General features: G+C 37.8%; 1 protein-coding gene across 1 annotated transcript in view; it reads left to right on the forward strand.

Annotated features, from left to right (window-relative positions):
- Positions 1 to 15,813, forward strand: part of USP46 (ubiquitin specific peptidase 46) — a 33,325-nt gene extending 17,512 nt beyond the window's left edge. The window contains exons 2-9 of the mRNA XM_009480681.2: positions 1,028 to 1,108; positions 1,923 to 2,136; positions 4,438 to 4,667; positions 8,091 to 8,167; positions 13,188 to 13,271; positions 13,571 to 13,768; positions 14,632 to 14,710; positions 15,712 to 15,813. Coding sequence (XP_009478956.2) covers positions 1,028 to 1,108; positions 1,923 to 2,136; positions 4,438 to 4,667; positions 8,091 to 8,167; positions 13,188 to 13,271; positions 13,571 to 13,768; positions 14,632 to 14,710; positions 15,712 to 15,813 — 1,065 coding nt within the window. The remainder of the gene's footprint in view (positions 1 to 1,027; positions 1,109 to 1,922; positions 2,137 to 4,437; positions 4,668 to 8,090; positions 8,168 to 13,187; positions 13,272 to 13,570; positions 13,769 to 14,631; positions 14,711 to 15,711) is intronic.
- The last annotated feature ends 11,519 nt before the right edge of the window (positions 15,814 to 27,332 follow it).

A 27,332-nucleotide genomic window follows, 5' to 3' on the forward strand; every position in this document is an offset into this window, starting at 1 on the left:
GTGCTGTTCTTCTGTGATGGAAATTCTAAGGCATAATATATGAATGCTTCATACTGCAGAGCATGCTCAGTAAGGAAATAAATATATGATGTCAGTAAAGCAATTATCATGCAGATCAAAAAATGATTAACTGATAGGTCTTGAATAAATGTATGTAGGGAATGCTTGTCCAAATACAGCATTTTTTGAGGTCTTACAGGGATCTGTCGCTGATAGAGCAGATAGGAGTGATGCCATTTGCTTTGGCAGCAATCTAGCTTGCTTGCTTGCTTGGTAATCTAAGCTCGTTTAAAAATGGGCATTTTAATATAGCAAAACTACAGGTAACATACAAAATTAGTGGTTGTCTTCACAGACCGGTAGTTGTGAAAACAAGTTTGCTGTTGGAGTGAAGCTACAGCTGAACATAACTTGTCACAGCGAGGCAGTGACTAAGAGATGTAACAGTGCTTGGGCTTATTCATGCTTTAATGTTAGATAGGACAAAATGGCAGATATATTACACTTGCTTTTAACATTTGTGATGCTGTTACTGGAACTGGGTGCCAGTCTGGAGACCAAGTATTGTTAAAGGCTGCTGACAAATTAGAAGGGATTCAGAGGAGTTTCAGTAATGCTTAGAAAATCTGCCTGACATCTAGGAACTGATTTATCCAAGATAACCTTTAAGGGTTTTGCTTAAGATCAACAAGTATCTTTATGAGGCAAGAGGGTAATGGGATCCAGCTGTTCATGTGCACAGTAAAAATAAGGGGCAGGTGGGTGTAGGGAGAACCACTGTTGTGACCTGTTCACTTCTAGTCAGCTCTTACTAGAGTGTCTAGGTCAGGCCAGCTCCACTACCTAGAATTGCAAATATTTTCGTTGGCTCATGTGACTGTCATGCTTGGCCGTTAGTAAGACAGAGATAGCTTGGCTAATTGTAGCTGAAAGGAAAAAAAGAGTTTCTGACTTGATGCTGTCCATAAATTTATTTTAGAATCTTAATACTCTAAATAATTTCTTCCATCTTTTTTTTTTTTAATAGGGCACCAATGCCTCTGCTCTGGAAAAAGACATTGGACCAGAGCAGTTTCCAATCAATGAACACTACTTTGGATTGGTCAATGTAAGTACTATTTTCAGTAGGCAAACCATATACAGAATTATGGCTTTGATGTTACTTGAACTTTGGTTTCTTTTTTTTTTTTTTTTTTTTTCCCCTCCCCCAATCCTGTTCTAAGGTAGGATTGTCTTTTTTTTTTTTTTTTTTTTTTGAAAAAGTGCTGCTCATGTTCCAATTTTAGGCAATGTGTGTTGCAAAACTGTATCAGATGTTTGAAGATAGCTTCATATGCCCCCAGAGAAAATAGTTTACTGTTCTATGAATGTTTCCAGGGATTAGAACGTATACTTCAATACAGTTAAAACTCTATTTTAGCTATGAAACGTGACAAAGGAAGTGATGGAAGTATGTACAAGCTTAGGTACAGTAGTCTGCATTGGGGACTCTCTTAGGAGGAGGTTTTTTATCTGACTAAGGAGAGAATGAATGAGAAGGGTGTTTAATCACTTGTTTATTCCCATATAAATAAAACAGATATAGTAATTCTTTCCATTGAAAACATTAATCATTCTGCTAGTGAGCAGTAAGATAGAGCCCAGCAAGAGTATATTAATATATGGAAACAAGCTTAACGAGATCCACTATAATAAATATATCTCTTGCAAGTGGAAACTTTTACTTTGTATCCTAGTTGATTTAGAACACCATAGTTTTTTTCTGTGAAGTGTCAGGGGTGGGTGTGGAAATATATTCCTACAGCAGCTGCATGGCAAAATGGCTGGTATGTGACAGGGGCACAGAAGCCAGAAGTTGAATGAAGCAGCTAGTTTTATTGTGATGCACAGGGATTAAGATTGTTTTTAATTTTACATGGCAGTTTGGGAACACCTGCTACTGTAACTCCGTGCTGCAGGCATTGTATTTTTGCCGGCCATTTCGGGAAAATGTATTATCGTACAAGGCCCAACAGAAAAAGAAGGAAAATCTCTTGACTTGCCTGGCAGATCTTTTCCACAGTATTGCTACTCAGAAGAAGAAAGTTGGAGTTATTCCACCAAAGAAGTTCATATCGAGGTTACGAAAAGAGAACGGTAAGTGTAAAACTGAAATCCTCTTAGACATTCATACACCAATCAGGAAAGTATAAAAACATATTAGACAATATGGTCATATTAATCAGATGTTCAGGTTAGATTTGTAACTTGCCTTTAGCACTTTTGAGGGTTTAGATATTAATATTTTAGTCTTCGTGTACACGATATTATTCTTGAAATAATTGTATCAGGTTTCATAAGTTCCCAGAGTTGCATGAATTAATGATGTTTTCATAGCATCATTATGCTATGAAATAGCATCATTATGCTATGAAACAGCAGACCGCACTGTACGGTGAGCTAGGGCTGGGAATAGGGTGACACTCTGCTGTAATTTTTTAATTATTTTTTTGTGTGGTATGGCAAAGAGAAATATTTAGGGCAATTGGCAGCATAGAAACTGTGTGACTTAGGAGTGCTACAGGCACCACTAGTCCAAAACACCCTGGAGGGTAGGTAGCTGTATGTATGTGGAGGTGTTCAGTGGATTTCACCTCAACTGCTGCTCTTGTTCTTAGAAGTGGTGGGCACAGTCTTACTTTGTGAAGCATCAGACCCTTTTAGAACATTGGGTTGGCAACAGCATATGCCTAATCTTGTAGTAGTTCTGTCTAAGGGATATGAGGAATATCTTGAAATAAGGAAGCCTGCCACACAGCTCCATTTTGGCCTGGATTCATGTCAATGTGGGTGGTAGAAACAGGGGAGCTTTGAATGAAGAAGCAAAGTACGAGTCAAACACCTGGAAGAAATTGCTTCCTGGTGACAGCATATAAATGCACAGACTGTTCACTCCAGAGCAGGCGTTTGAAAGTGTGACAAAGTTAGCTCTGAGTCATCTAGTGATAAAGTGTCCCCACATTTATCCCCCACACTTGGGGATCACTTTTAGGGACTGGATCTTACATTTTCAGCTTTTTTAAATGAGGGCCAGACTCAGTGTATATTAACCTGCCCATGTGTCCAGGCTAGACACCACAAAGCCAAAGGATCTGTGCAATATTTTCTGAGGAAATCTACATGAGCTTTTTTCAGGAGCAGGGGGATAAAAATACACATTTCTTGGGAATACAGATTCTTTTTTCTTCAACATGGTGGGCAAATTAAGCCTTCACTGGAGAAGTCAGTACTAAATCACCACTGAGATATTCTCCCCTCCTCCTGTAAGCATTTCTTATTGAAAAGGCCAAGTCTCTGCTCATCAGACTTGTGTGTGAAACATTAGCTTTGTTAGATGGTGTTTTTATTACCATTTGTGGTGGGTTAACCTTGGCTGGCTGCCAGATGCCCACCAAGCCTCACTCCCTTCCTCAGCAGGACAGAGGGAGAAAATAATATGAAAAAAATCTTGTGCGTTGAGATAAAGGCAGTTTAATAAAAAAAAAAAGCAAAAGCTGCATGCGGAAGCAAAGCAAAACCAAAGGAGATTTATTCTCTACCTCCCATCAGCAGGTGATTTCCAGCCAGTCCCTGGGAAGCAGGGCCTTGGTATGCGTAGGAGTTGCTTCAGAAGACAAATATCTCAACAATGAATGCCTCCACACCCCCGGCTTCTCTTAGCTTTTATTGTTGAACATGGAAGTCACATGGCATGGAATAACCCTTTGGTCAGTTTGGGTCAGCTGTCCCAGTTATGTCGCCTCCCAACCTTCTTGCCCACCCCCAGCCTACCAGACTTTGGTGGGGGAGAGGGGGGCATTGGAGAGACAGCCTTGATGCTGTGTGAGCACTGCTCAGCAATAGCCAACACATTGGTGCGTTAGCAACACCATTCTAGCCACACGTACAAAGCACAGCGCTGTATGGGCTGCTATAAGGAAAGGTAACTCCATCCCAGCCAGACACAGTACACTAGTATGTGTCAGCATCCAATGTCTTCAGGTTCCCCAGCCATGTGTCTTACTGTCCAAACTCTGTAATGTTCCTAAGTGTCTGAGGGACTTGGAATATATGGGTGGGAGTCAGTGCTGCCTAAAATCAGTCATCTAGTCTAAGGAATTAATTTAGGATAAGTCACCCTCTTGCTTTCTTCATTGACTGTAGTGGGAGCCTACACAACCAACTCCAAAGAAGAGCGTAACCTTTCAGACAGCTAAAGTTAGGTGAGATGAAACCTTCCCCCAAAGTAACTTCACTGAAGCCAGCATGACTGCAAAACTGCTCTTCTTTGGCATGATTCTAAATACTTTGCCGAGCCAGGGCCAGTACATGTATTTGGAAAGAAATAATGAATTTAGTTTGCTTTCCTGAAGGAAAGGATATACTCAGCTTTAGAACTCTTGACTCTCTTCTTCACAGATCTCTTTGACAACTACATGCAGCAGGATGCACATGAGTTTTTAAATTACCTGCTCAACACCATCGCAGACATCTTGCAGGAGGAGAAGAAACAGGAAAAGCAAAATGGGAAACTGAAAAATGGCAACATGAATGAAGCTGAGGAGAACAATAAACAAGAACTCACCTGGGTGCATGAGATTTTTCAGGGAACACTGACTAACGAAACTAGATGTTTGAACTGTGAAACCGTAAGCATTGGGATAGATTTTTTTTTTTTTTGGTTGTTGCCCATTAATAGATAGATACATTTTATATATATAAATATATGAATCTTTTCAGACATCTGAGAATTGTGGATATTCCTGTAGACTTTACTTCTTGAAGTGAGTATATTCTTTTCTAAAAATTTTCTAAAAAATTTTTCTAAATTTTTCTAAAAATTTTTTTTCTAAGCATTACTTGGCTAACCTATGCCAAGTCTTGCTGTCCTAATACATATCTCTACAGTTAAAATCCTTGCCGGTTAATCAATACCCTTCCTTTATTGCTGTAACTTTGGGAGAAGATATTCACATCATTATTCCATGAATAAGTGAAACATTAAGATGAATTTGTGTTAATTCAATCCTAAGAATGTGACTGGCATACAGAGGGTTTGTTATTAACAAACCGCATGTTTTCTTTTATCTCCCTAATATTTTCTAGAAGGTGCTGTCAGTTTGAAGTGTCTTGTATTTGAAGTATGAGTAAAAATTAGTTTTAGCTAGGAAATCTGATTGCAAGTCTCCTATTGATTTCTGTGTTTTTCAATCACATGCTCCTACTTAAAGGGAAAAGAAATAATTTTTTTAAAAATTTTATCTCTGTGAGATTGCTATGTGAAAGGCTAACACAGACAGGAAAAAAAGTCTGGTTTGGGGAGAACAGTGACACTGACTTTCCAAAAAGGTTGGAATTAACCTCACCTAACCTTTGCTTTGTAAAAGGTGTCAAGGATGAACTAGTTTTTTCAGCGCCTTCTGTAGATGATGGAGATTGCAAAGGCACTCCTGTAGGAAGCTCTCTCCACCTGTATCTAGGCTGTTTCATGAAACAGAAAGTTTTTAGCAGTATCAGGTATTCTGCTCCATACAGCTTGTCCTGGCTCCATGGTAATATGTTTTTAACTCAGACCAGTACTGCTACCAAGGACTCTACTGTTAAAAAAATGCAACTTAAGATGGGAGAAGGTACACAGAGAAGGTATTTTCAGACAGCAAGCTGAGGTTAAATATCTAACTTTAGACAGATGAAGTTAGGTGAGATAAACCTTGCCCAGGTCCTACCAGATGTGTAAAAGAACATATTCTGATATTTCTAATCATAAAGAATAGCTCTGCACTCCAAGAAAATATGACTTCTCCAGGAATTTGTGTCAGAGAGAGGGGAAAAAGAGATGCAGTGATAGTCAACATGAAAAAAGGGGTTGGACCAAGCTTGGAACAAGCTTGTATAAGTGAAAACATGAGCGAGAGATTGAAAATTAATTCTTTAATCTATTTCAGTTATGAAAATCCAGCTAATAATAGCAAGTTAAAATAAATGAAAGGGTAGAATTATTTTTTAACTGACAAGCTTTTTTAAATGGTTGTGGCCTAATTCTAAATTAACATCCAGTGTTTACTCAGACAAACTGTACTAAAGTCAGGACGTGTCCTTGGGTAACAGCAAAACTGCACAATACCCTATTTGTAATTCAAAGTGACCATGCTTTATGGAAAAAATAATGCTAGGTATTGCTGCTGTAGGAAGGCTTGTCTGTAGCTTCCTGTGAATGCAGAAATGCTGTATACTACTCAGGATACTTTTCCAGTTTGTTTTTCTTGTATTATAGTATCTTGAAACCTTTGGGAAATAGTAAAGTGGATTAAAAGATGTTCCTTTGCCAAAATATTCATATGTAGTGCATGAAGAATTATTCAGATTCCAGCTGTTCTTATTCTCACTTACAAAGAGTGCATTTTGAATCTGATTTTCCAGCTACCTTTAGTTTTGGTCTGTATTATTCTAGCTCCAACTAGCTCATCTTCCCCTTTCAGAAATAGTTGATGTGCTGAAATCAGTAACAAAATTCCTAGCTTCTTTGTGGTATTCAGATGAAACCCTATACTTGCCAAAGACTTTTCCAAGCATTTAACCCCTTTCTTGATATGCAGTGTGTCTGACAGAACTCTGGTTCCAGCTGTAGAGACACAATATTCTCTGAAGCTTTGTTGCTCTATCTTTTGAATTCTAGCTGTATTTTTATACTGCAGTTGATCGCTGCCAGTTTTGTGGTTTCCTGTCCCCTGTGGGTCGAATCGTGCTTCAGGGAGGATTTTTGTTTGAAGAACTGCTGTTCCTTTTAATTGGGTGTGCGTTTTGCCTCTGTACGTCTTTGATAATATCAAAATTCATCCTGCTAAATGTGTTCCTCTGGATTCAGGACTAATACGGGCTGCATTCACCATGTTTATAGGATCCCTGACACAATGCAAAGATGATCTGAAAGTAGTACGTAACTTTCACATCCATAGAATTGCAGAAATCTGAGCATGAGGGACTTGTGTCAGAACAATGGATTCAACCCCTCGCTGAAGTTCTTGATTTGAACTTCACTATCCTATCATCTGATTCAGTTATTCTAGGGAAATGCAGTCACAGGAAGCAAAATATGGAGTGTTCATGCAGCATTTTATAAACAGAATTGGTTGTTATGAATATGACTAAACTCATGTGCAGTAAGTAATTTCGTAGTATTTTTGATTCAGTTAAGTATTACAACAATTATCTGTTTGGATTTTTTTTTTTTTTTACATTACTCATCCTCAAGATTAAACATTGTAAGTGAAAAATCATTTTCAAAGCAAAAATCAAGATCTGTCATTCTGAAAATGTTTGGGGTTACGTTTTTAAATAAAAAATCTTTATTGGAATTTTTCTCCTCTTCTTCCATCTAAAAAAACATTGGCAAAATCAAAATTATTTTGCAAAATACTTTCACTTTGCCATTTTTATCTTTAATCTTTTAATTTTTTAATCAAAATTGTTGACCAGGAACAACATTCAATGGGGAAATGCAGCTGTGTCAACCAGAAATGTAAAGCCAGCCTTTCGAATGCTCACCAGAGAGAAAACATAACATGGTTAAATATGACATTTCTTGACAGATGCTTATTTGGAAAATATCTTCATTGCATCCTTAAGAGTGGAAATAATTGTGTAGGCCATAAACTGTGATTATATAGTGTAATATATTATACAAAGGGTAAATAAAATTCCAGTAAAATAAGAAACTAGGCTGTGTTACATAACAAGGGACTATATGTAATGCACCAGTTGCAGCTAATATAGGGGATGATGGTCCCCCTTTAATGAACAGTAGACGGCAGTCACTGGCCCATGGCTGGTGGGCTTGGATAAGTGGAACAGATGGAAGTTAAATTATATGAAAGCTGGACTGGTAGAGTTACTAATAAATATAGTTACGCTGAACTAGAAAAGAATTTAAAAGCATTGAAATGAATTATTTTTGTGTAATTTATTTCTGCAGAAATTGCTCTATCTTTAGCATTTGCACATAGATATAAACAGCATTTAGATGTATGGCATTTTACTAAGTCTCTGTTTTACATGTATATTTTTTGCAACAGGTTAGTAGCAAAGATGAAGATTTTCTTGACCTTTCTGTTGATGTGGAGCAGAACACATCAATTACACACTGTCTAAGGTAAATGAATGCATCTCTTTGGCAGATAGTTCTGTCTGACTTTGTTAAATTTTCCAAGTCTAGAAGGTACAGAAAAGAGAAGTAGAATACCATTGTGTTTTGAGCTCTTCCTAAGCAGAAGAAAAAGACTGTAAACTGCATGTTTCTTCTAATGACAAAATATACATCAATGTATTTAGTTTTACTCTCTCTTTCAATGTAGGTGTTTGAAGAGAGAAAAAATCATCTCTTGGGGAAAATAATTGATTGGCTTGTCATCTGGAAGAATTGCTGCAGAATAATAATTGGCTTCAAAGGGATTTAAGTGTGCTTATCTTTAAGCATCTACTCAAGTGCTTTGTTAATTAGGACTTATGTGCATATTAAAAGTTAAGTGTGTGCTTTGCAGAATGAGTGCTAGAGTCCCTAGAGGGCAAAAGATTTCAAAAGTTGAATTTTCTGCCATATAAGTTTCTTATTCTGTGTCTCATCCTAAAATTACAGGGAAAAATCTTTTATTCTAAGTTTCAGTTCTCCTCTTAGTACACTCTTAACTATTAAATAAATACTTCAGAGATCAAAATAATTTTCAGACTTGCATGGATGATTATACTGAGAGATTTAAAATATCCAGAGTTTTGGCATTGATACCTAGATTTAAGACAGTGTGTTGCTGCTCTAAGGTAATGATTATCAATTGGTCAAATTACTCTTTTAAGCTCCAAAATTGCTACCAAGTTTGAAATTGCATTTAACAGTTATTCTGGAATACCTAGGAAGGGTTGCCTGGCATCTCACCCCAAGCCGAGAACTGCGGAAAGAGAAAGCATATGAAGTACTAACCATTTCCTGAGTCAGAAAGCAGTGATTTCTCTGTGGATACCACAACTGTACTAAATAACTTCTGTTACATTTTGAAGTACTAGATCCAGTATGTTTTTTTACTTCTCAACTTCTGTTCAGTCTCCTGTAGGATACTGTAGCAGTCCTTAGCCCTCAAGTAGTCCACACTGCAGTAACTAGCCTCATTTTAAAGGTGCAAACTGAAGAGCAGCTTTGGAAAGGAGTACATTACCTTCTTTTTTTTTTTTTCCTGTTGTCTCTTTGTCTGTTCATGGTCACTGATAATTTAATCAGTATTGGTACTACAGGCTTTTGTAGTAGCACTTTCAAGATATTCACTGTGGCCACCACTTTGAACTTGTTTTGTCAGCATTACTTACCTTTCCTTATGGTGTTCAAAGTCAATTTGAAATCACACTGACATGCAAGGAGGCTAAGTGTGCATCTTCTGAGGTCCTTTCTAACCTGAGTTGTTATTTGGTTCTATGGTATACAGTTACTGGAGACTGAGCACTGACTTTTTGTTACAGCTTAGCCTGGTGAACTTATTAGAAACTGCTGCTGTACATAAGTTACCATCTGTCCTTCAGCTTTCTCCAATTTTTGATTTAATTTCTTAGTTGTAAAGCTTCCTGGAAATGTTTTGTTTGGAAAGGCCATTCTATGCAAAGGCACAGAGTACTTCAGTAAAATCCCAATAGCATTTCTACTACTGAACACCCAGTGGCTGTAGATTATGATGTGGAAGAACTGCATCTGCACTACTGCAACCAACAGGTGAATGGTGGACTTGAAAGGGACCCCAAGAGGTTAGCCCCTATCTCTACCTCAGACAGGATGCTTGTCCAACCTGTTCCAAAAGATCTTCTAGCAGCAGAAGCATGATTGCCTATCCAAGTAAAGATCATCTAGCAGCAGAAGCTTGATTGCCTATCCCAGTCCTTCCGGTTCTTACTACTATCAAGTTTTTCCTGCTGTGTAACATGAATCTTCCTTGTTTCAGTTTAAGCCCATTTCTACTTGCCCTGTGTACTCTGGACATAAACCAGGGGTTGCTCCCCTTCCTCTTAGCAGCAGCCTTTTACATACAGGAAGAATGTCATCACTTCCTTTTAAGTTAAAGAGCCTAAGGTCATTAAAAATTTCCTTCGCAGGCTACCTTCTCTAGATCTCTGCTCATGTTCATTACTCTTTGGCCTTCTCTCCAAGTGAGCCTCTCTCGAGAACTCTTATCTTTCTTGAAGTGCAGTTGCCTAAAATTAGGCCCAATATTCCAGCAGAGTTCTACACAATCCTGAGAATGGATGCCCTAAAAGTTTGTTTATATATCCCAGTATAGTATCTGCCTTTACGTCAATGGCATGACATGCATTTTGAAGTCCACCCATTGTTCCTTTTGGAAATAAAGGGAAGCAATATCCCTGTTTTTCTTTTCTTGGGGTGGAAGGTGCAGGTTGCTGTTTACAGATTAAACAGGAAGAGAGTCATCACCTACGATCTATTCTGATTGTCTTTTACACTAGCAGCAGATCTACCTCTGTTTAGGAAACATAATTCAGAATATGGATTTCCTCTCATTGCTCTATGGTATTATGCATCATTAAATGAAGTGTAAGTGCTTTTGTGGTTTCTGTTAATAAGAATGGCCAAGCTATTACTCTTTTTGGAAACTCTGCTGTTTTTTTTTTAACTGCTTTGCTGTGTCTTTACAGCTTTAAGTGCTACTGCATTGGAAAGGTAAATTAAAGAAAAACTGTGCAAGATAACATTTAAGCACAATTAATTTCTTTGCCACTACAGATGAAAGGTTTTCAGATTGAAAAGGTCCTTGTGCACATAAGAGGTCCGAAGAATACAAGCCTCTGGCATATTCTAACTCCACAGGGTAGACAATCAGGCCTGAAGTGATAGAAGTCTAATAACAAATATAGTACATATCCATTATTTTTATTTCTACTAGGAGTTGCAAAGTTTACCAGTTCATTTGATCCTGACGTTAAGTAGTCTGCCTGTGCTTTTTTATTCCACTAAAAATTCTCTCATCTCTAAAACCAGAAAATTTTTGTTATTTATACATATAAACAACAGAAAGCATCTTTCACACTGTAGCATAGAGGCTGTAGAGAGAAGGACTGTGGAAGCACATGAGGTCAATGACAAATTAGTGTATCTTGAGCAGGTGTATTTAAAAATGCCTTTCTCCTGTTAAAATACCTATATAAACAGAATGCAGATTGCCCTGTTAATGGAATAGGAAAGAGTTAGAAATGTCTAGCTCTGCAGGTATAGAGAAAAGTTCCTCAAGCCTATAGTTCTTGTACATGCAGACTTTGTGTGAACTCCAGTCAATGATCTGTTGTTTTTAACTGTTCAACATCTATTAGAAGTGCCATGCTGAAAATTTTCAATTGATGAAACAGCTACTGAAGTTGCAGTTGTAAAAGGCAGGAAAAGCATCTAATTCTCACCTGCATACCTCCCTTCCCCCAAGGAAAGAGTTATTGCTTATAAATACACCACCAGTTTTGTTCATGGTAGAGGAAAATTAATTAATATGTGCTGTATACATGAATTAGTAGGGCCTCTAAATTCCATGACTGTACTCACCTGCTTTGGTAGAATAGGGCAACAGCCTGTCAGGTGGAAATAGAAGACAAAGGAACAAAAGAACAAATGCCAAGGGACTTGTAAGGGAATGTCCCTCAGCTTATCAAGTATTTGCATATTTCTCTGGCTTTCACAGATGTAATTCCCATAGAAGTCAACTTGTAATTTAAAATGTTAGATATTATTGGTTTCAGAATAATTAATACTTTTTAAAAGGAATCCAGAAACCATTTGAGTCTAATTCATTTTCATGGGAGGCTTGGCATAGAACAAACTGATATCTGTCAAATTTCTACTATCTGTACATGTTTCTTTATGTTAAAAAAATATTATTTCCATTGCTTCACTTTGAGGTGGGAAGGAAACTAATAAATTCCACAAGTTTGTTTTTCTGGTATTTTAAATTGAGACTTTAGGCTTTGAGAATAAACATTGGACTCTTTCCTTAACAGAAGACCTAAAACTTGCACAAACAAATGATGCCAGGAAGAACTAATCATCCAGAATCCTCCCTTTGCCTTTGTAAGATGATTCTGATGCTGGCTACTGTGAGAGCAGGCTGAACTTGCAGGCAGTGTGGCTTCAGCCTCTGTTTCTGTGAACTGCAATGGTAGAATTGAGTTTAATGGGTCTGAATTTGTCTGGAGTTCAGAAGTCTATTAGATACAATGTAGGTGCAATCAACAGGACAGTTCTGTATTTCAGATATATTTATTTAAGGCCAAAAGTCACAAGAAAACCTGTGTGCTTACAGTGGAAGATAGGTGCTTATGTCTGCATTTGTAGTTCTCAAAACACCTGCTCAACTGCAACATAACACTAGAGGTGACAAAAAATTACTGTCATTTCTTTTACAGTTAAGTTTTTTCAGGTACCTAAAATTCTACTCCAAAGCATATGAGCACTGTGACTTCCAACAAATCTTTTCTGTGAACTGAGACACACTATCAAACCAGCCTTCCTCTGCCTCTCTTACTTCAAAAGCTCGATCCAGACACATTTCCAAGTGTATTTACTTGATCAGGATTTACAAAATCTTCTATGCTAGCTGATGCTTTCCTTTTTTAGACAGCAAGAAGGTATAATGAAGTAACTTCTGGATGACAGTTCAAGAGGTTAGAGGATGCAGAAAACGGAGTTCAATTTATTTCTTCTGTGTAAGAGGATTCAAACCTATCTTACAGAAGAATACCATAAAATGTGAGCTATGTGGGGATGACAGAAGTGCACTAGAAGCTGTTCCACTCTGCAAATAATTTAAAAAGGGACTGGATGGATTGAGTGACTACACCCAAGTCTAGGCAGCCCCTTGACATGTAAGAGACCAGGTTATAAGTCCTATTCTGAGATACCTGACCGTCCACCTGTATAGTATGGAGGGCCTCAGCTCCTAATACAGGTCTGTCATAGCAGCCAGATACCTTTAGTCCCTTTGCAAATGCCAGTACAGTTGCTTCAGATGTTTTAGAAAACTGGACTCAGTGGAGAGAGGATTTCATCCTGTGTGTCTTTTTAGGGTTCCAGTTCCTCAGCCCAAACGGTGCAAAAGTGTTAAGATCCTTTAAGAACTGATAACTGTATTTATTTACAGAGACTTCAGTAACACAGAGACATTATGTAGTGAACAGAAATACTACTGTGAAACTTGCTGCAGTAAACAAGAGGCACAGAAAAGGTAAGCAAAGAGCAGGCTGTTTCACCATGTCCCTCCTGGGCTTTGACAAACCTCCTCCTTGATATTTATTGTGTTTAGATACCTGGCAGCCTTACCCCCCAACTGCATTCTCTGTGTGGGCCAGGGAACCTACAGTCAGATTCAAAGCTATTACATGTGTCTTAGTCTAGAAGCTACTACTAGTTGACTACTGTTACTTACAAAGTGCTCTTATAATGCAAACATTTACTCATTAAGGAAAGACGGAATGGCTTTGAACTGGTCAGGTCTTTATCATATGCACTCTAATGGTTTCACAGGATGAGAGTAAAAAAACTGCCAATGATTCTTGCCTTACACCTCAAGAGATTCAAGTATATGGAGCAATTGCACAGGTATACTAAGCTGTCTTATCGTGTAGTATTTCCTCTGGAGTTACGTCTCTTCAACACTTCTGGCGATGCTGTCAACTTAGATCGGATGTACGACTTGGTAGCTGTTGTTGTTCACTGTGGAAGGTAAAATACTTTCATGTATATCTCTAGCTATTGCCAGACATTTGCCAAGGGCAGAGGCATACCTCACAAAATGTGGGGAGAGTGGGAGGGAGGACATAAACCCTGCTGCTGCACCAACTTGCCTGTGTCTTGGCCTGAACCTCTTAGCCACCCTCCCTCACAGTAAATGTGTACTCTTTTAAAAAATAATGTCTTAGGCTTCCAAAAGTCACAAGATTGGCTTAAATTAATGGAGCTGTCTCCTTCCTCATCAGCACACTTAGACAGCTTGGGAGCCAGGACTCTGTGAGGGCCAGACGCTGCTAGCATGTAGGCCCTACATCAGAACACCTTGGTCTCCAGTCAAGGCAATGGAAATGATAGCTTTAATAAAGCTTCTCACATATGGGGTATTGTCAAATACGAAACAAACAGAAAAATCCTTGGGACTCTAGGAATATGACTTGTTCTCTCTCTTCTCAAAGACTATATGTAACTAAATATTCACAGTTGATACCAAACAATTTTCCCCCTTAAATTAGTTTCAAAATTTTTTTAAAATATTTGCAATAGTTGATGCCTGCCATAAGCAAATTGTTACATGTCCTATAGGTTAATTGGCAAATGGTCATGGCACAGATGGAAACAACACATTTAGCTTTCAGTTGATGAAGTCTTTGCAACAAGTCAGTAAAAAGGTTCTCCTTTTTACTCCTTTTTTCAAGGAGTAAATGTCTACTGTACCACCAGGGGTGGGCTTACTATGTTCTTCGTAACATTTAGTTATAATTCAGTCTGCTTGCATCTAGAAACGTGACTTATCAAAATGGACTCAATAGTATCTTCTAATATTTTGGAGGTTGTGTTTTTGCTTTGCTTTCTAGTGGACCGAATCGGGGGCATTATATTACTATTGTGAAAAGTCATGGATTTTGGCTCTTGTTTGATGATGACATTGTAGAGGTCAGTACGCTGAAGGTCACGAACACAAATTTTGTGTTTATGTTCTCTTCTCTATTTGGGGTTACAATTCTGAGGCAGACCTGGGTACAGATTACTAGTCTGCAAAGCCACAGTTTGGTGTAATGTGACATTTAGCTCAACTTTGTTAAAAAGCAAAATTGCAAACAAAATTATTAAACCTGTAGTTATTACTCCGTCAATGTCAGAGGCGGGGTGTTTCATTTCAGAGTAACATCAAATGTTTTTAATATCAGACTTCAAGGGTTTAAATTGGAATGTTTTCCATGTCTAATAAAATCAATTTAATTCATTAAACCTAAAATATCCAGGAACTATGTTGCAATCCTTGGCAATATTTCTTGGCAAAATTGGACTGGGTAAAGCTAGCATTGCTGTAGAATTTTAATTTTTTAACAGCTGGGAAGTTACAAGAAAGTCTGGATTCTGTAGTCGATCTGGGTTTGTCCAAGTGTAAATTAGAGCAGGATCTGGCCCACAGCTATTACAGATTCTGTCTAAGCAGTCTGCAATTCATTCCTAAGTAAACCCCTTATGTCATTGTGACACCTTGGCAAAACTGAAGTCCTGAGTCTGATTTTCCAGGAGTAAATCCAATGGAGGAAAGTAAGGACTAGGGCATTGGATGGGGCATGTCTTGAAGAGGGTTTCTGGAAATTTCAGGAAGATGGGGGTCACATGGTCACATTTATGTGTTTTAACAGTGTTCACTACTGCGTTTCAAGGAGTCTCTGTGTTACTGGAAAAAGACTAATTCAGTTAGGTTCACTGAGACAAACATTCTTATTGGCTTCCATGAGTGAGACCAGTAGGGCTTAGCCCTGAACATTACCCTTTCACTTCTTAAATTGCAAACAGAATTTGCTGATTTCTACCCTGAAACAAATAACTGAATTTGTCTTTTGTTTTTATACAGTCATTTAATCCATGTTTGGTATTTCTTTTACCTAACAACACACTAAAAAATTTTATTTACTTTGCAGAAAATAGATGCCCAAGCTATTGAAGAATTCTATGGTCTGACCTCTGATATATCAAAAAATTCAGAGTCTGGCTATATTTTATTCTATCAGTCAAGAGAGTGACTTGTCAAACTGTGACAATTGCGCACAATGATGCTGCACGCAAAAGAAGGTGATGGCCCCCCTTAAATGAGTTCTACACAGACCACATCTTGTATGGTTGAACAACGATACACTTTGTCTCCTATTAAATGGTCTATGTGATATTGACTGTAACTGTCCATTTTTGACATGCGGAATTTTTTTTTGGTGAGGGGGGGTTGTTTGTAGTTTTTAAGTCTGATTGAAGAGTTAACTGCAGTCAGATTTTAGTGGAATTTGTATGGACTAACATTTACAGATAATAAGATTTGGATGTCAACTGTTAAACCCAATCCAGCTAGAGTAGTATTTTATTTGGATGTGTTCATTACATTTAGGGCAAAATTGTTTAAAACTTTCTAAATGGCTTTGGGGTGTATTGATTTACAAAGCATTCCTTTAAATACATCCTGACATACACTTACCCATTTTAAGTGTAAGGAAAAAAAAATCTGTTTCATGATGATTGGAATTGTGGTTGTATAGGGGATTTTTTTATATGTTACTCTCTGCTGCAAAAAAGATATTCTTCCACAATCATTTAAGCTTTGGGTTGTTAAAAACTTTCTGTGCATAACCTCAGGCCTAAAATTCACCGAGGGATTTAAATTACAGCGGAACTATGTAATTCTGTACATCCAGTCACTTAGTTTATCATGAGATAGCACAGATGAGGTGAGATTTCAGAACTTACAGAGCACTGGAATAAAGGGAGCCAGATGACACATATGACACAGAGATAAATTACATTTAGAGAGACCGAGTTTATCTTTCTGTTAAAACAATACCATAGATTGTTTACTTAATTGAGTTTGGAGAGATTGCAACACTGCGCACGTATAACATATCCATCAGGACTGAAATTACACGGTCCATTTAAATAAGTGTTGTTCGTACAATACCTAAGACACAGCTTGATCCTGCAATTTTCTGAATATCTAGGTCCCATTTTCATTTCTCAAGACAGAGTCTATTTCTTAGCAACAAAACATAATACAAAACAAACACTAGTTTACACACACTATCATGTATATATCATGTCTAACATTTTGGTCATGTTTGACAGCATTTGGGTCACCACAGAAACAGATAGGGCTCTGGAGTGTCTGAGTTTAAGAACATCAAAAGGCTTAGTTTGTGATTTTATCGGCTGAATTTGGCTAGCATTAGTCATGCACTGGCTAATAAAATTGCTGAACTCACATACTGGAATTTGGCAAAGAATGAATGTACAAGAAAGTATCAATAGGGTATGAGAAGGGATTGATAGCAGGTTGAGGCAGTGGTAACACTAGGTAACTACCTTGCTTGGTTGGATGCTTTCACTCCATTATACAATTCTTGAACTTCAGTAGCCAAATTCCTATTCCAATGAAGCCAACAGCAAAAATGCTCTTGTTGTCTTCACGGGGACTGACAGTTGGATCTAGTATTTCTAAGGAAATATTCTCAGCTCACAAAATTTATTTCTACCTGTTATATTTCATTCACTCTTGTTAAGTATTTATTCAACAATGTTGCTTTTGGTCCTTCTTTTCTTTAAGACGCCTGCCTGCCACTTGATGGCCGACGCTCCATTTCAAGAAATGGCTTTTGAAGTGCAGCTAAATCTTATATTTTAGTCTTCTGTAGGAAACAGAATAACTTTTTTCATTGTAATCTACTGTGAATGTGAAATACCTTTTGTTAAATAATGGTGAAAATGAAGTACTAGCTTCTACTGTAACACCAATTGAAGTTCAGTCAGATTTATCAATGGCCATTTTGTAAACTAAGGAAATGTAGCACTTTACACTGAATAAGAAGCAGAAGTGGACTTTTCATCTAACATTATTTGTCATTTATCATGTTGTTATACTGATACAAGAAAACAGATGTAGAATGTAACCTTAGAGTTCTTAGGTGAATAATAGTAGTGGTCTACAGAGATCACTCACATGAATGAAGGCTGGTATGCAGGCTCAAGACAAGCATAACTGGGATGCAGCTCCAGTTCTTTTACTGATGTTAGAATGAAATGTTCTGTCTCTAACACAGAAGACAGACATCTTACAGGAGACTTCAACTCTCACTGAGGTCTAGGAGCTTTTCCACTGAAACGTTAAACTTGCAAATCCCTCTTTAATAGGTTTATTTATAAGCATTCAGAATTTCCATATAAAAAAAATATAATGATCTTTATTGCCTTATAAAATGGGTAAGGTTTCCTCATTGTGAATGAAGGCACTTTCTAGATCAGCGTGAACCAGTGCTGGTCCAAAGGTCTGTACTTCACAGTTTACTGCTGAACACTCTTAGGGCATTCTTCAATTTTAAAATAAGCAACAAAAAAGATATTCTTAAGGTATCATTTGAATGTTTAGGGCTCATGTTTATATGAAAAGTAATTTTTCATAAAAATAATTTTAAAATCAGTTCAATTTTAGGAAAGGTTTTCCATATTTCAATTGACTTATCAGAAAATTAATTTTTTGATTGTTAATATGAATTAATATTTAAATGCTAAAGGACAGGATAATAATCTTTGGTTTTCTCCAGCTGCAAGACAGCTCTAAGTTGTAAAACATACAGATAATTGCAGTATGTTACTAAGAGTAAAATTACTAGAGTAAGCCTTTTCATAAAGTATGAAAAAACATTGTAAACTCATGCTGGCCCATGAAAAGATGACAGCACTGGTATCACACCAGTCCAACATTGGTGGTCTGACATCAGCTCTGAAAAATTGCGGAATACTCACTTTATGCTAACACCAGCTAAACTAAGGAGCATTTTCTTTTGATTTAAAAAAAAAAAAATTGCAGTCACAATTCTATAAATTATATCCAGTCTACAGTATGCTGAATGTCTTGACTTCAGTCCAGCAAAAGCTGTCCATCATGGCGGTATGAATAGTGCCAGTCTTGACAGCAGAACTTCTATGTCAAATTAACCACATTTGCATGGGTTTTGCAGGATTGGATCCTCACAGGAACAATCATATGATATAAGGTATTTTAGGTGATTAAATAAAACATGATCCTTTTTCTTTTATGCTTATGTATAGATTTCCAGTCCCTTATGAAAGAATGGAAAAATATCTAGGCACATAAAAGCTTTTCAGCAGCTAGAAAACAAAATTGTAGCACAGACGTCTAACAGTATTCTGTGCTTCCCTAAAATGACTATTTTTATGGTGTTGGGCTCTGAGTATATTAGGCCTACTGATATCTGAAGTTTTCTACTTTTTCACATGCTGTTGCTGAGATGCGTTGTCCATTTATAATTCTTATTACTATGTTCTTACTTAGAAAAAAGAATGTTTTTGTCCTGTGTTGTTTTTCCACTGAACCCAGTGAAGCACTGCATTGCTGATGAATCAGTTATCTTAGAGGATGAGCTCAGACCTCAACTTTTATGTTTCTCACAGAACAGGCTGTCAGAATTTATGTAATTTCTATTTTTGGGACATAGCAGAGGGAGGCAGAAGAGGGAAGTGGTGGAGAAACCATACCAGTGAAGCAGAACACCTTGTTGAAATTAAGTCCCAAAATTACTCCTGTCAATTTTATTTTAATAATTTACAGTTACCTCAGAGCAGTAGATTACAGCTTAAAAGTCTTGTTCCTTTAGCAGCTGGAGTAAAGAAAATAAAGCAGTAGGTGTTTCCTTCACATTAGAGTTAATAAAGATATTAAAGACCTAAGTAAGCTGAAACTGAAATTAATCCACGTGGTGGGTCCTAAAGTGGTACCACAACCTGTCTTTTATCTTCAGACATTACATTTCATTCACCCATCTGTTACAGCATCACGTACTTGGGACCTGAGCCGACAGCTTGCAGCTGCCAGTGAATTGATGCCTCACAGCAGCAGACCCTGCTTGTTTCATCTCTTTTTTTGCTGCTTGTGACCGACAAGTGTGAGCAGTGTGTACTAGAAATTTTAAGAAGTTTTGGCTGTGTAACTGTTGTTTGCTAGTACCTTTTATCAGTGTTTGTTTTAATTTATTTCTCTTTTGTTGGTCTGTTATTGTATTTGTGTAATAACTTATGTAGTTAATATTATTAGTTTCCTGTTTTAATTTTTATGTACTTTGATTTTTTTTTTTTTAAATGTAATCAACCCAAGCACTTTAAGCAACAATGTCAATCTCGTGAAATTCCAATCAGCTTAACATTTTGCTTTTGGTTTTTTGTTTTTGCAGCTGTTTGCTTGTGATCCAATGTCTCTAGTTACAACCCAATTTCCATTTTTAGGCTTGTAGTCCTGGTTGGGTTGTAAATTTGGGAAGCCCAGATTTGTTCATAAATATTTGTTTATACATAACAAGGATGCAATATTTACTATGTGTCTGCTACACATAGCAGTATGTACCTGACGAGTTGCACTCACGGTGCACGTTTCACACCCTTTTTTGCACTCTACCTGCTAACCTATCTGAGAACGACTGTAATACTGTAGCACAGTTATCAATGACTATAATTTAGAAAAGGTCCACTTCTCACAGGAGAATTCTCTTTTACCAAACACAGAGTTAGCTGTCAATCAGCTGATGCTACAGGTATTGCTCTCTTTGCCATTTTATCTGCGCTCTGTACAGTCTCAAGTATGAATAATCTTAAGAGCTGCATTTATCTTTGGCCTTTGTGTGAGTGTGAGCAAGGAGAGCAATCTTTTTGCATCTTCCTCCTCTCCACCTGGGCTCAAATGAAGGGAAGAGATAATGAGGTAGGATAAGTGCTGGTGTAAAAAGACCACACCATCTATCAAAGACACTGGATGTTTCTTAAAGGCCAGCATCTGTGGTATCCATATCAGAAAGTCACGGACTTTCTGTGTTGTTAATGCAAGGGTTATTCTTAGGTTTTTAGGAATCATATTCTCTTTGATCAATGAAAAGACCAGGGTTTTTTCCTGTTGCATCAGTTCTGTTGCTGAGGTGTTTCTTCTCAATTTAACATGGCACTTAATATTCAAATAGCCCTTGGGAAGCCTCGATAATCACCCTTTTAATTTCTTTCCAGTTAACATGCATTACTTCAAAGAGATTGCTTAAACCTGTCCATAAGACTTATTCAGATTAACACACTCCTTTTGCATACAAGGTCAAATAACACCTATCAGGAGGTATGTGCCCACCTGATGGGACCATCTGGGCTAATCCCATACCTTTTTACACACTAATGATTCTTTACCCCCTAGGAGGTTTGCTTGCTGGCTTTGCTTGAATGATTTAATATGAAACCACACATAATTCCCTTTATTCATGGTCTCAGAGTTGCTATAATTCTTTAATAGTTCTGCTTCATTTGGTTTTCAAGACTGGGACTATTGCACAATGTAAAATAAACTAACGTGTGTGCCATTCACAGTGGTCAATTTAACAGCCTAATGCTTCTGATGAAGGCTGTTGCAGTGGCAACTTCACTATATGTAAGAATATTAAAGAGTAAATGACTTTTCTGTGATAGCATGGTAGGTCTGTAGGAGGAGCTGGACTGGCATGCAGCTCCTAACCCTCAGCTTGTACCCAGCTAAAGTTGGTGCTCCATCCTCTAGATAATCCTAACCCTTCTCCTAGGGGTTCCAAAGTGGCAGGAACAAACCCTTTGCAAAGACACCTTGCAGTTCACCAAAACATCTTGCTTGCCACAGTAGATAATTAATGAATATTTGCAACCCCTCTCTCCCTGCTCTCCAAAACCTCATTGGCAGGTATACATTCCTTAAAGAGGCTGAGCTCAAACATGAAATGGTGTTCATATTTGCAAATGTCCCAAGACAGATTGTGCTCACATACTAAATTGTTTCCTAGTCCTCTCTCAACTCTTATTCTAACAGCAAGAGCAACATCAGGGCAGCCATTTTACACGTTCAAGTGCTTTTCCTGGAGACAGTCTTCTACCTTCAGTAGTTTTGTTAACGAAGACCTAGCACAAGTTCCATAGCTTATCCATGACTCTTTAGGAGTAAAGTCACCATATGCTGTATGAATATGAGTGTAGGGTAGGGTAAAGAAGAAAGAGGAGAGGAAGAAATAAGGAAAGGGCTGGTTTTTCAGAGGCTTTGAATATGCATATCTATTTGTAAATATATAGTCCCTCTCTACCTTGTCAAAATGATGCAATCATATTAAAACTTCTTAAATATTTTGTGCTAGTTTTTTAAATGGAGTAAGAGTTAGTAAAATTATTAGGCACACAACTGGGGATTCATAAAAATACTGAATTTCTAGTAAAGCATACAATACATGGTGTATGTGTACAGTTGAGTATCTGCTCTTTTTAATCATGTACATGTAATTAAACCCTGCACTACCTGCAGAACTGTAAGATAAATCTCATGTTGGTTATTAAGGTTGTAACATAAGAAAACAGTATTTTCTCCTGTTAACATGTTTATATTTTACATAAAATAAACTCCCTGGCTGATCTTGCTTCCATTCAACTTGCTTACAATTCAGCTGCAGCCAGATTAAGGCTGAACATTGATGTTGGTAGTTACACAACAAGCTTCTGAATGTCAGGTATCTGTATTTTTACAGATGGCAAGACTGCTGACGTTCACTTTTTATTTCATTTAGTGGAGTCATTGCATTTTAAGTGCCTTCAGAGAATATTTCACCACCTGGGCTAACTGCCTCTGAAGTGTCTTAAGGGAACAAATTTTGCATGCAGTTCATGAGTTGTCTTGGTGGAAAGCAATTGCATGACTGAGATGTATCTAGTTAAAGCACATCACTGACCTTGCCAATGTTACTGAGAACAGCTAAAACTGAACAGAATAAAAAGCAGTCAGAACTGAACTATCTTTTGCATCAGGGAACAATGAGAATCCCAAGCCCTTTAGCCTGGGATTTTACCTGTGATTACCAGAGCAGGAAACAGTTTTGCTAATGAGGTCTAAAATTCTGGCAGAGAATTGAAAGTTTCTTGTAGTCTGCTCATTTTCCTGAAGTTATTTATTAGCAAACACGATTTACTTTCTCAAAAGTGAGGTAAATAAAAGGCTGGAGTTTCTTGCTCTTGTCTAAATGGATTCTTGTTATTCCTTCAGAATCGTTCAGAGAACCAAAATCAAACATAGCTGTCAAACTGCATGTTAAATTTATAGCTAACATGCTATAAGATTTATGGCACATCAGACTATCAAAGGACTAGGCTGAAAAACACCTCACATCTTACAGTACAGATTTCCTCTCAAATTAAAATCCTTGAAGCACCTTCAAATTAATTCCCAGGTTATTAGAAGATAAGCTTTTAACTGCCGGATGGAGACAGAAATTTAAAACACAGGAGATGACTGAAATAAATAAATCACAAAACCATACTTTTAAAATGTTTTAAAGAAATAAAATGTATAGTGTACATATAAAGAAACCAAGTAAAGTTTTGCAAGAGCAGGGTTCACAATCATTGTACATGGGCTCCACTAGAATTACTCTCTTCAGAAATGCATTTTCCCAGAAGCTGTATGATGATTCAGACTATCTCTTCGGTGAGATTGTCTCAGGTATTTACCTTAGCTTGGAGATTACCATGCTTTGCAGAAAAAGCATAAAAGCACTCCCCCCCCCCCGCCGCCCCCAATTGCACTCTTGTGAAATAGGTGTGCCCTTTTTGAGTAGTAATGTCTCTGTCCCTTATTTTGTGGTATGAGTTAGATTAATCATTTTAGATTAGGTTGGGTTGTGTTCTGTGTACCAGATAAACAGAGAAATGCTAAAAATATAACTTCCTCTTGATTGAAAATGCAGGTATGGTAACATGTTCAAGACATATATATATATGTGGTAATAGAACATGTCAGTTATCTGTTCTGAAAAATGTTCCTCTTCACTTATTAATTTTGTATCAAATAGTAGTAGAAGATTATTCCATCGCCTTGTTAAAGTTCACTCACCCGCACTGCCTGACTCATTTGGCTGCTCTACTTTGACCTAAGAGCTTCAAGCTTTCCTCAGTTATGATTTAGCCCCCGCCAGCAACCAAGCACCATACAGCTGCTTGCTCACCTTCCCCCCCAGTGGGATGGGGGAGAGAATCAGAAGGGCAAAAGTAAGAAAACTCATGGGTTGAGATAAGAACAGTTTAATAATTTAAATAAAATAACAACATCAACAACAACAATAATAATAATAGTAATAAAAATTGTAATTAAAAAGAGAACAATGAGAGAGAGAGAAACAAAACCCAGGAAAGAACAAGTGACTGATGCCCAGCCAGTCTGCGAGCAGTGATCGCTGCCCCCAGGGCAACTCCCCCCAGTTTATATACTGAGCATGACATCATATGGTATGGAATAGCCCTTTGGTCAGTTTGGATCAACTGTCCTGGCTGTGCCCCCTCCCAGCTTCTTGTGCACCTGGCAGAGCATGGGAAGCTGCAAAGTCCTTGACTAGTGTAAGCACTGCTTAGCAACAACTAAGCAACAACTAATCAGTGTGTTATCAACATTATTCTCATACTAAATCCAAAACATAGCACTATGCCAGCTACTAGGAAGAAAATTAACTCTATCCCAGCCAAAATCAGGACACCAGTCTAAAGAGATTGTAGCCACATGTCCTTGCTGTCTCTGGGAGACTTCTGCAGCACAGGCTGTGGGGCCAGCTCTGAAGACCTGGATCTTCCTGGATCTTTTCTCCCAGGGCACACCAGACCAGTGGTGGCTCTCTCCACTCCACACCTAAGCAGCTTCAATACACATTTTTCCCCAAGCTCATCTTCCCAGGAACACGTGGTGGAAGAGTTTTGTATTATTTCCAGTAGAAAATCACTTTGCTTTACATAGGAAAATACATTAGCAGATCTAGAAAAAAGATAAACAACCGTATGTACTCTCCTGCTTCAGTTTGCTCATGTGGGCTGAACCTAAGATGATTCCTTTAACGAATCAATCTAGGACCTTTCTGAACCATAAAAATTTTTCCCTATGGTTCCCTTCCCTATGTTCTTATATGGCTGGGGGGAGACACTCTCAGTCCACTTGGTCACAGATGTGCAGATGCAAAGGAAATCATTGGTGGCATTCACCGCTGCAAAGAGTGATCTTTATCACAGTGAATGTACTCTTTGCCTATATCAGTTTAACCAGCCACAAACACTTCACCTGGTGTTAACAGTGCATTTCATCTCACCATGAATACAGAAACAGCAGAGGAGGCAACAACCTGGAGTTTGCAGGTTGCCCAAGGATGCATGGAGAGACCTAGCAGGATCAAACAGAATTCAAGAGATGGAGACTGATAGACATTTTTTGCCAAATCACTGCAAGGGTAAAATAAAGAGGTCAATACTGGAATGAAAGTTGGAATAAGCCAGAGTGAAACACTATCTTTTGGATTTCATTTCACACACACATGAGGAAAAATATTGAAGTCATGTTTCAGAACAGCGAAGATGTTGAAACAGAAGATAGACATTTCACCCAGCTTTGCAAACTGGACATCACAAATGCTTAGGCATCAACCAAGAGACTACCTGATAGAGTCCAAATTCTACCATCAATCACTTCCGTGTAGCTGTAAAGAAGCTCCAGACAGGTTTGCAGTTTTACAGTGGGATTAGTCATAACAGAAACTGGAATAAAATTTCTTACAACATCCTCATAAAACTTCTGGTGTGCAGAGCTGTTTTCTGTGCAACTGTCAGACATGGTTATGTGTGGAACACTGTAAGCACTGCAGAAGAACTACAAGTGGGATTATCTTTGTTCTCTGAAAACACGGTTCAGAAGCACAAACAAAATCTTACACTTTATTTAGTTACTAATCATATAATTCTCACTGTCATTTATGAAGCATTTTTCATCCTTAAAATAGTTTACCAGATAACTTAATAACTTTCCAACTCCTGATTTGGTGATAATTGTAGAAATTTTTACTATTCACTCTTTACTGAACTTCACTCTTTACTGAAAGAGTGGTCAAGCATTGGAACAGGCTGCCCAGAGAGGTGGTGGAGTCACCATCCCTAGAAGTCCTCAAAAAACATGTAGATTCTATGTAGCACTTTGGGACATGGTTTAGTAGGCATGGTGGTGTTGGGTTGATGGTTGGACTGATGAGGTCCTTTCCAACCTTAATGATTCCTAGTTTTACTTCATTAGAAAATGATCCAGCCACCAAGCCAGGAAACATGAAATTAATTATTACTCAGCCCTTAATTGGTTTAGTGGTGGACTTGGTAATTTTAGGTTAATGGTTGGACTGGATGATCTTAAAGGTCTTTTCCAACCTAAACGATTCTATGATTTTATGATTCTATGAAATTGGGTAATGTGTACCAAAATCCCTACGTATTTTAGATAATTACAACTTGAGCTGAATCTGGCCATCCCTCAGCTAGGCCAGTTTAACTAGTAGGAACATTTTAACCAGCTCCTCAGCAGCTGCCTTGATGACCTTCTCGCTTCTGGATGCACTTCAAAGTGCAGATCTTGTAACACATCGCTTCCAGTAGAACCTGATCCCTTGCTATCACCGAAACAGCTTGTCTTGCCTGGAATGCACTGGGGCAGCTGAGGTAACTCAGGAAGTTTGTGATACCAGTACTTTACTTTCCAAGGAATGGATTAGCTTTCTTTTGCCCTCTAGTAATTGTTAATTATAATACATTAGCAGGAAATATTAGGTAAAGCAAGGATGATGTAAGTTATTTGGTTTATTTCTCTCTCTTCATTCTGGATATTTCTAGTTACATTTTCAGATGAACGGAAGTATTCTGAGGTAAGGTCACTGAAGTTTTGACTGTTTTAATTCTGCAAGATGAGTAGTTCAGGGAGAGACCAGTGTTGGCTAAGACACCAGAATGGCACTCAGTTGCCTCTAAGAAGCTGGCCTTGAGGACAAAAAACCCCAAAAGGCAAGCAGAATTCTTCCCCCTAACCTTTACAACTATGATATTTTTAAATGCCCAAGCACAGGTTGCTAATTCTACTTTTGACATATATATTTCCGGGCATACTGCATCACTATGCTGCAACGTGGTTTCAACCAACATTGAATTAACCACACTTTCGCAATAACATGCTTCAGAGTAGTATTCAATATTTGTATTAAACTGTATTTTTACCATGGCTTAGAGAAGGTGGTGCATGAAATCTAAAAGCTTTACTTTATGGCAATGTAACGCATTCATACTCATATATCGTTCCCAAATGCAGTTACAGAGGATGAGGAAAGACAATCAGTTCATCATAAAGTAAGTAGTACTGCAGAATACAGACGGTGCACAGCCAGCGTTCGGTGTGGTAACAGCAGTGAATAAACCCTAGGTGTTTAGTAGGTCCTTTTATGTCATGACACTTCTGGAAGACATGTACCTAGAGAATGTGTTTCCTTAATATACAGAAATTCTTGCTCTCACTCTTGTACAGTCAAACCCAGACTCCAGATACTGATCTGAAAACAAACCACTCCATTCACCATGCTCTATATACAATTGAACTTTATTTATACAAAGGTATTTTACTCAAAATCCCTGTAATACAAAAATGAGCTATATCCCCCAGGCAAAA

This window comes from Pelecanus crispus, chromosome 4 (genome assembly GCF_030463565.1).
Source record: "Pelecanus crispus isolate bPelCri1 chromosome 4, bPelCri1.pri, whole genome shotgun sequence".
Taxonomy (NCBI): Eukaryota; Metazoa; Chordata; class Aves; order Pelecaniformes; family Pelecanidae; genus Pelecanus; species Pelecanus crispus.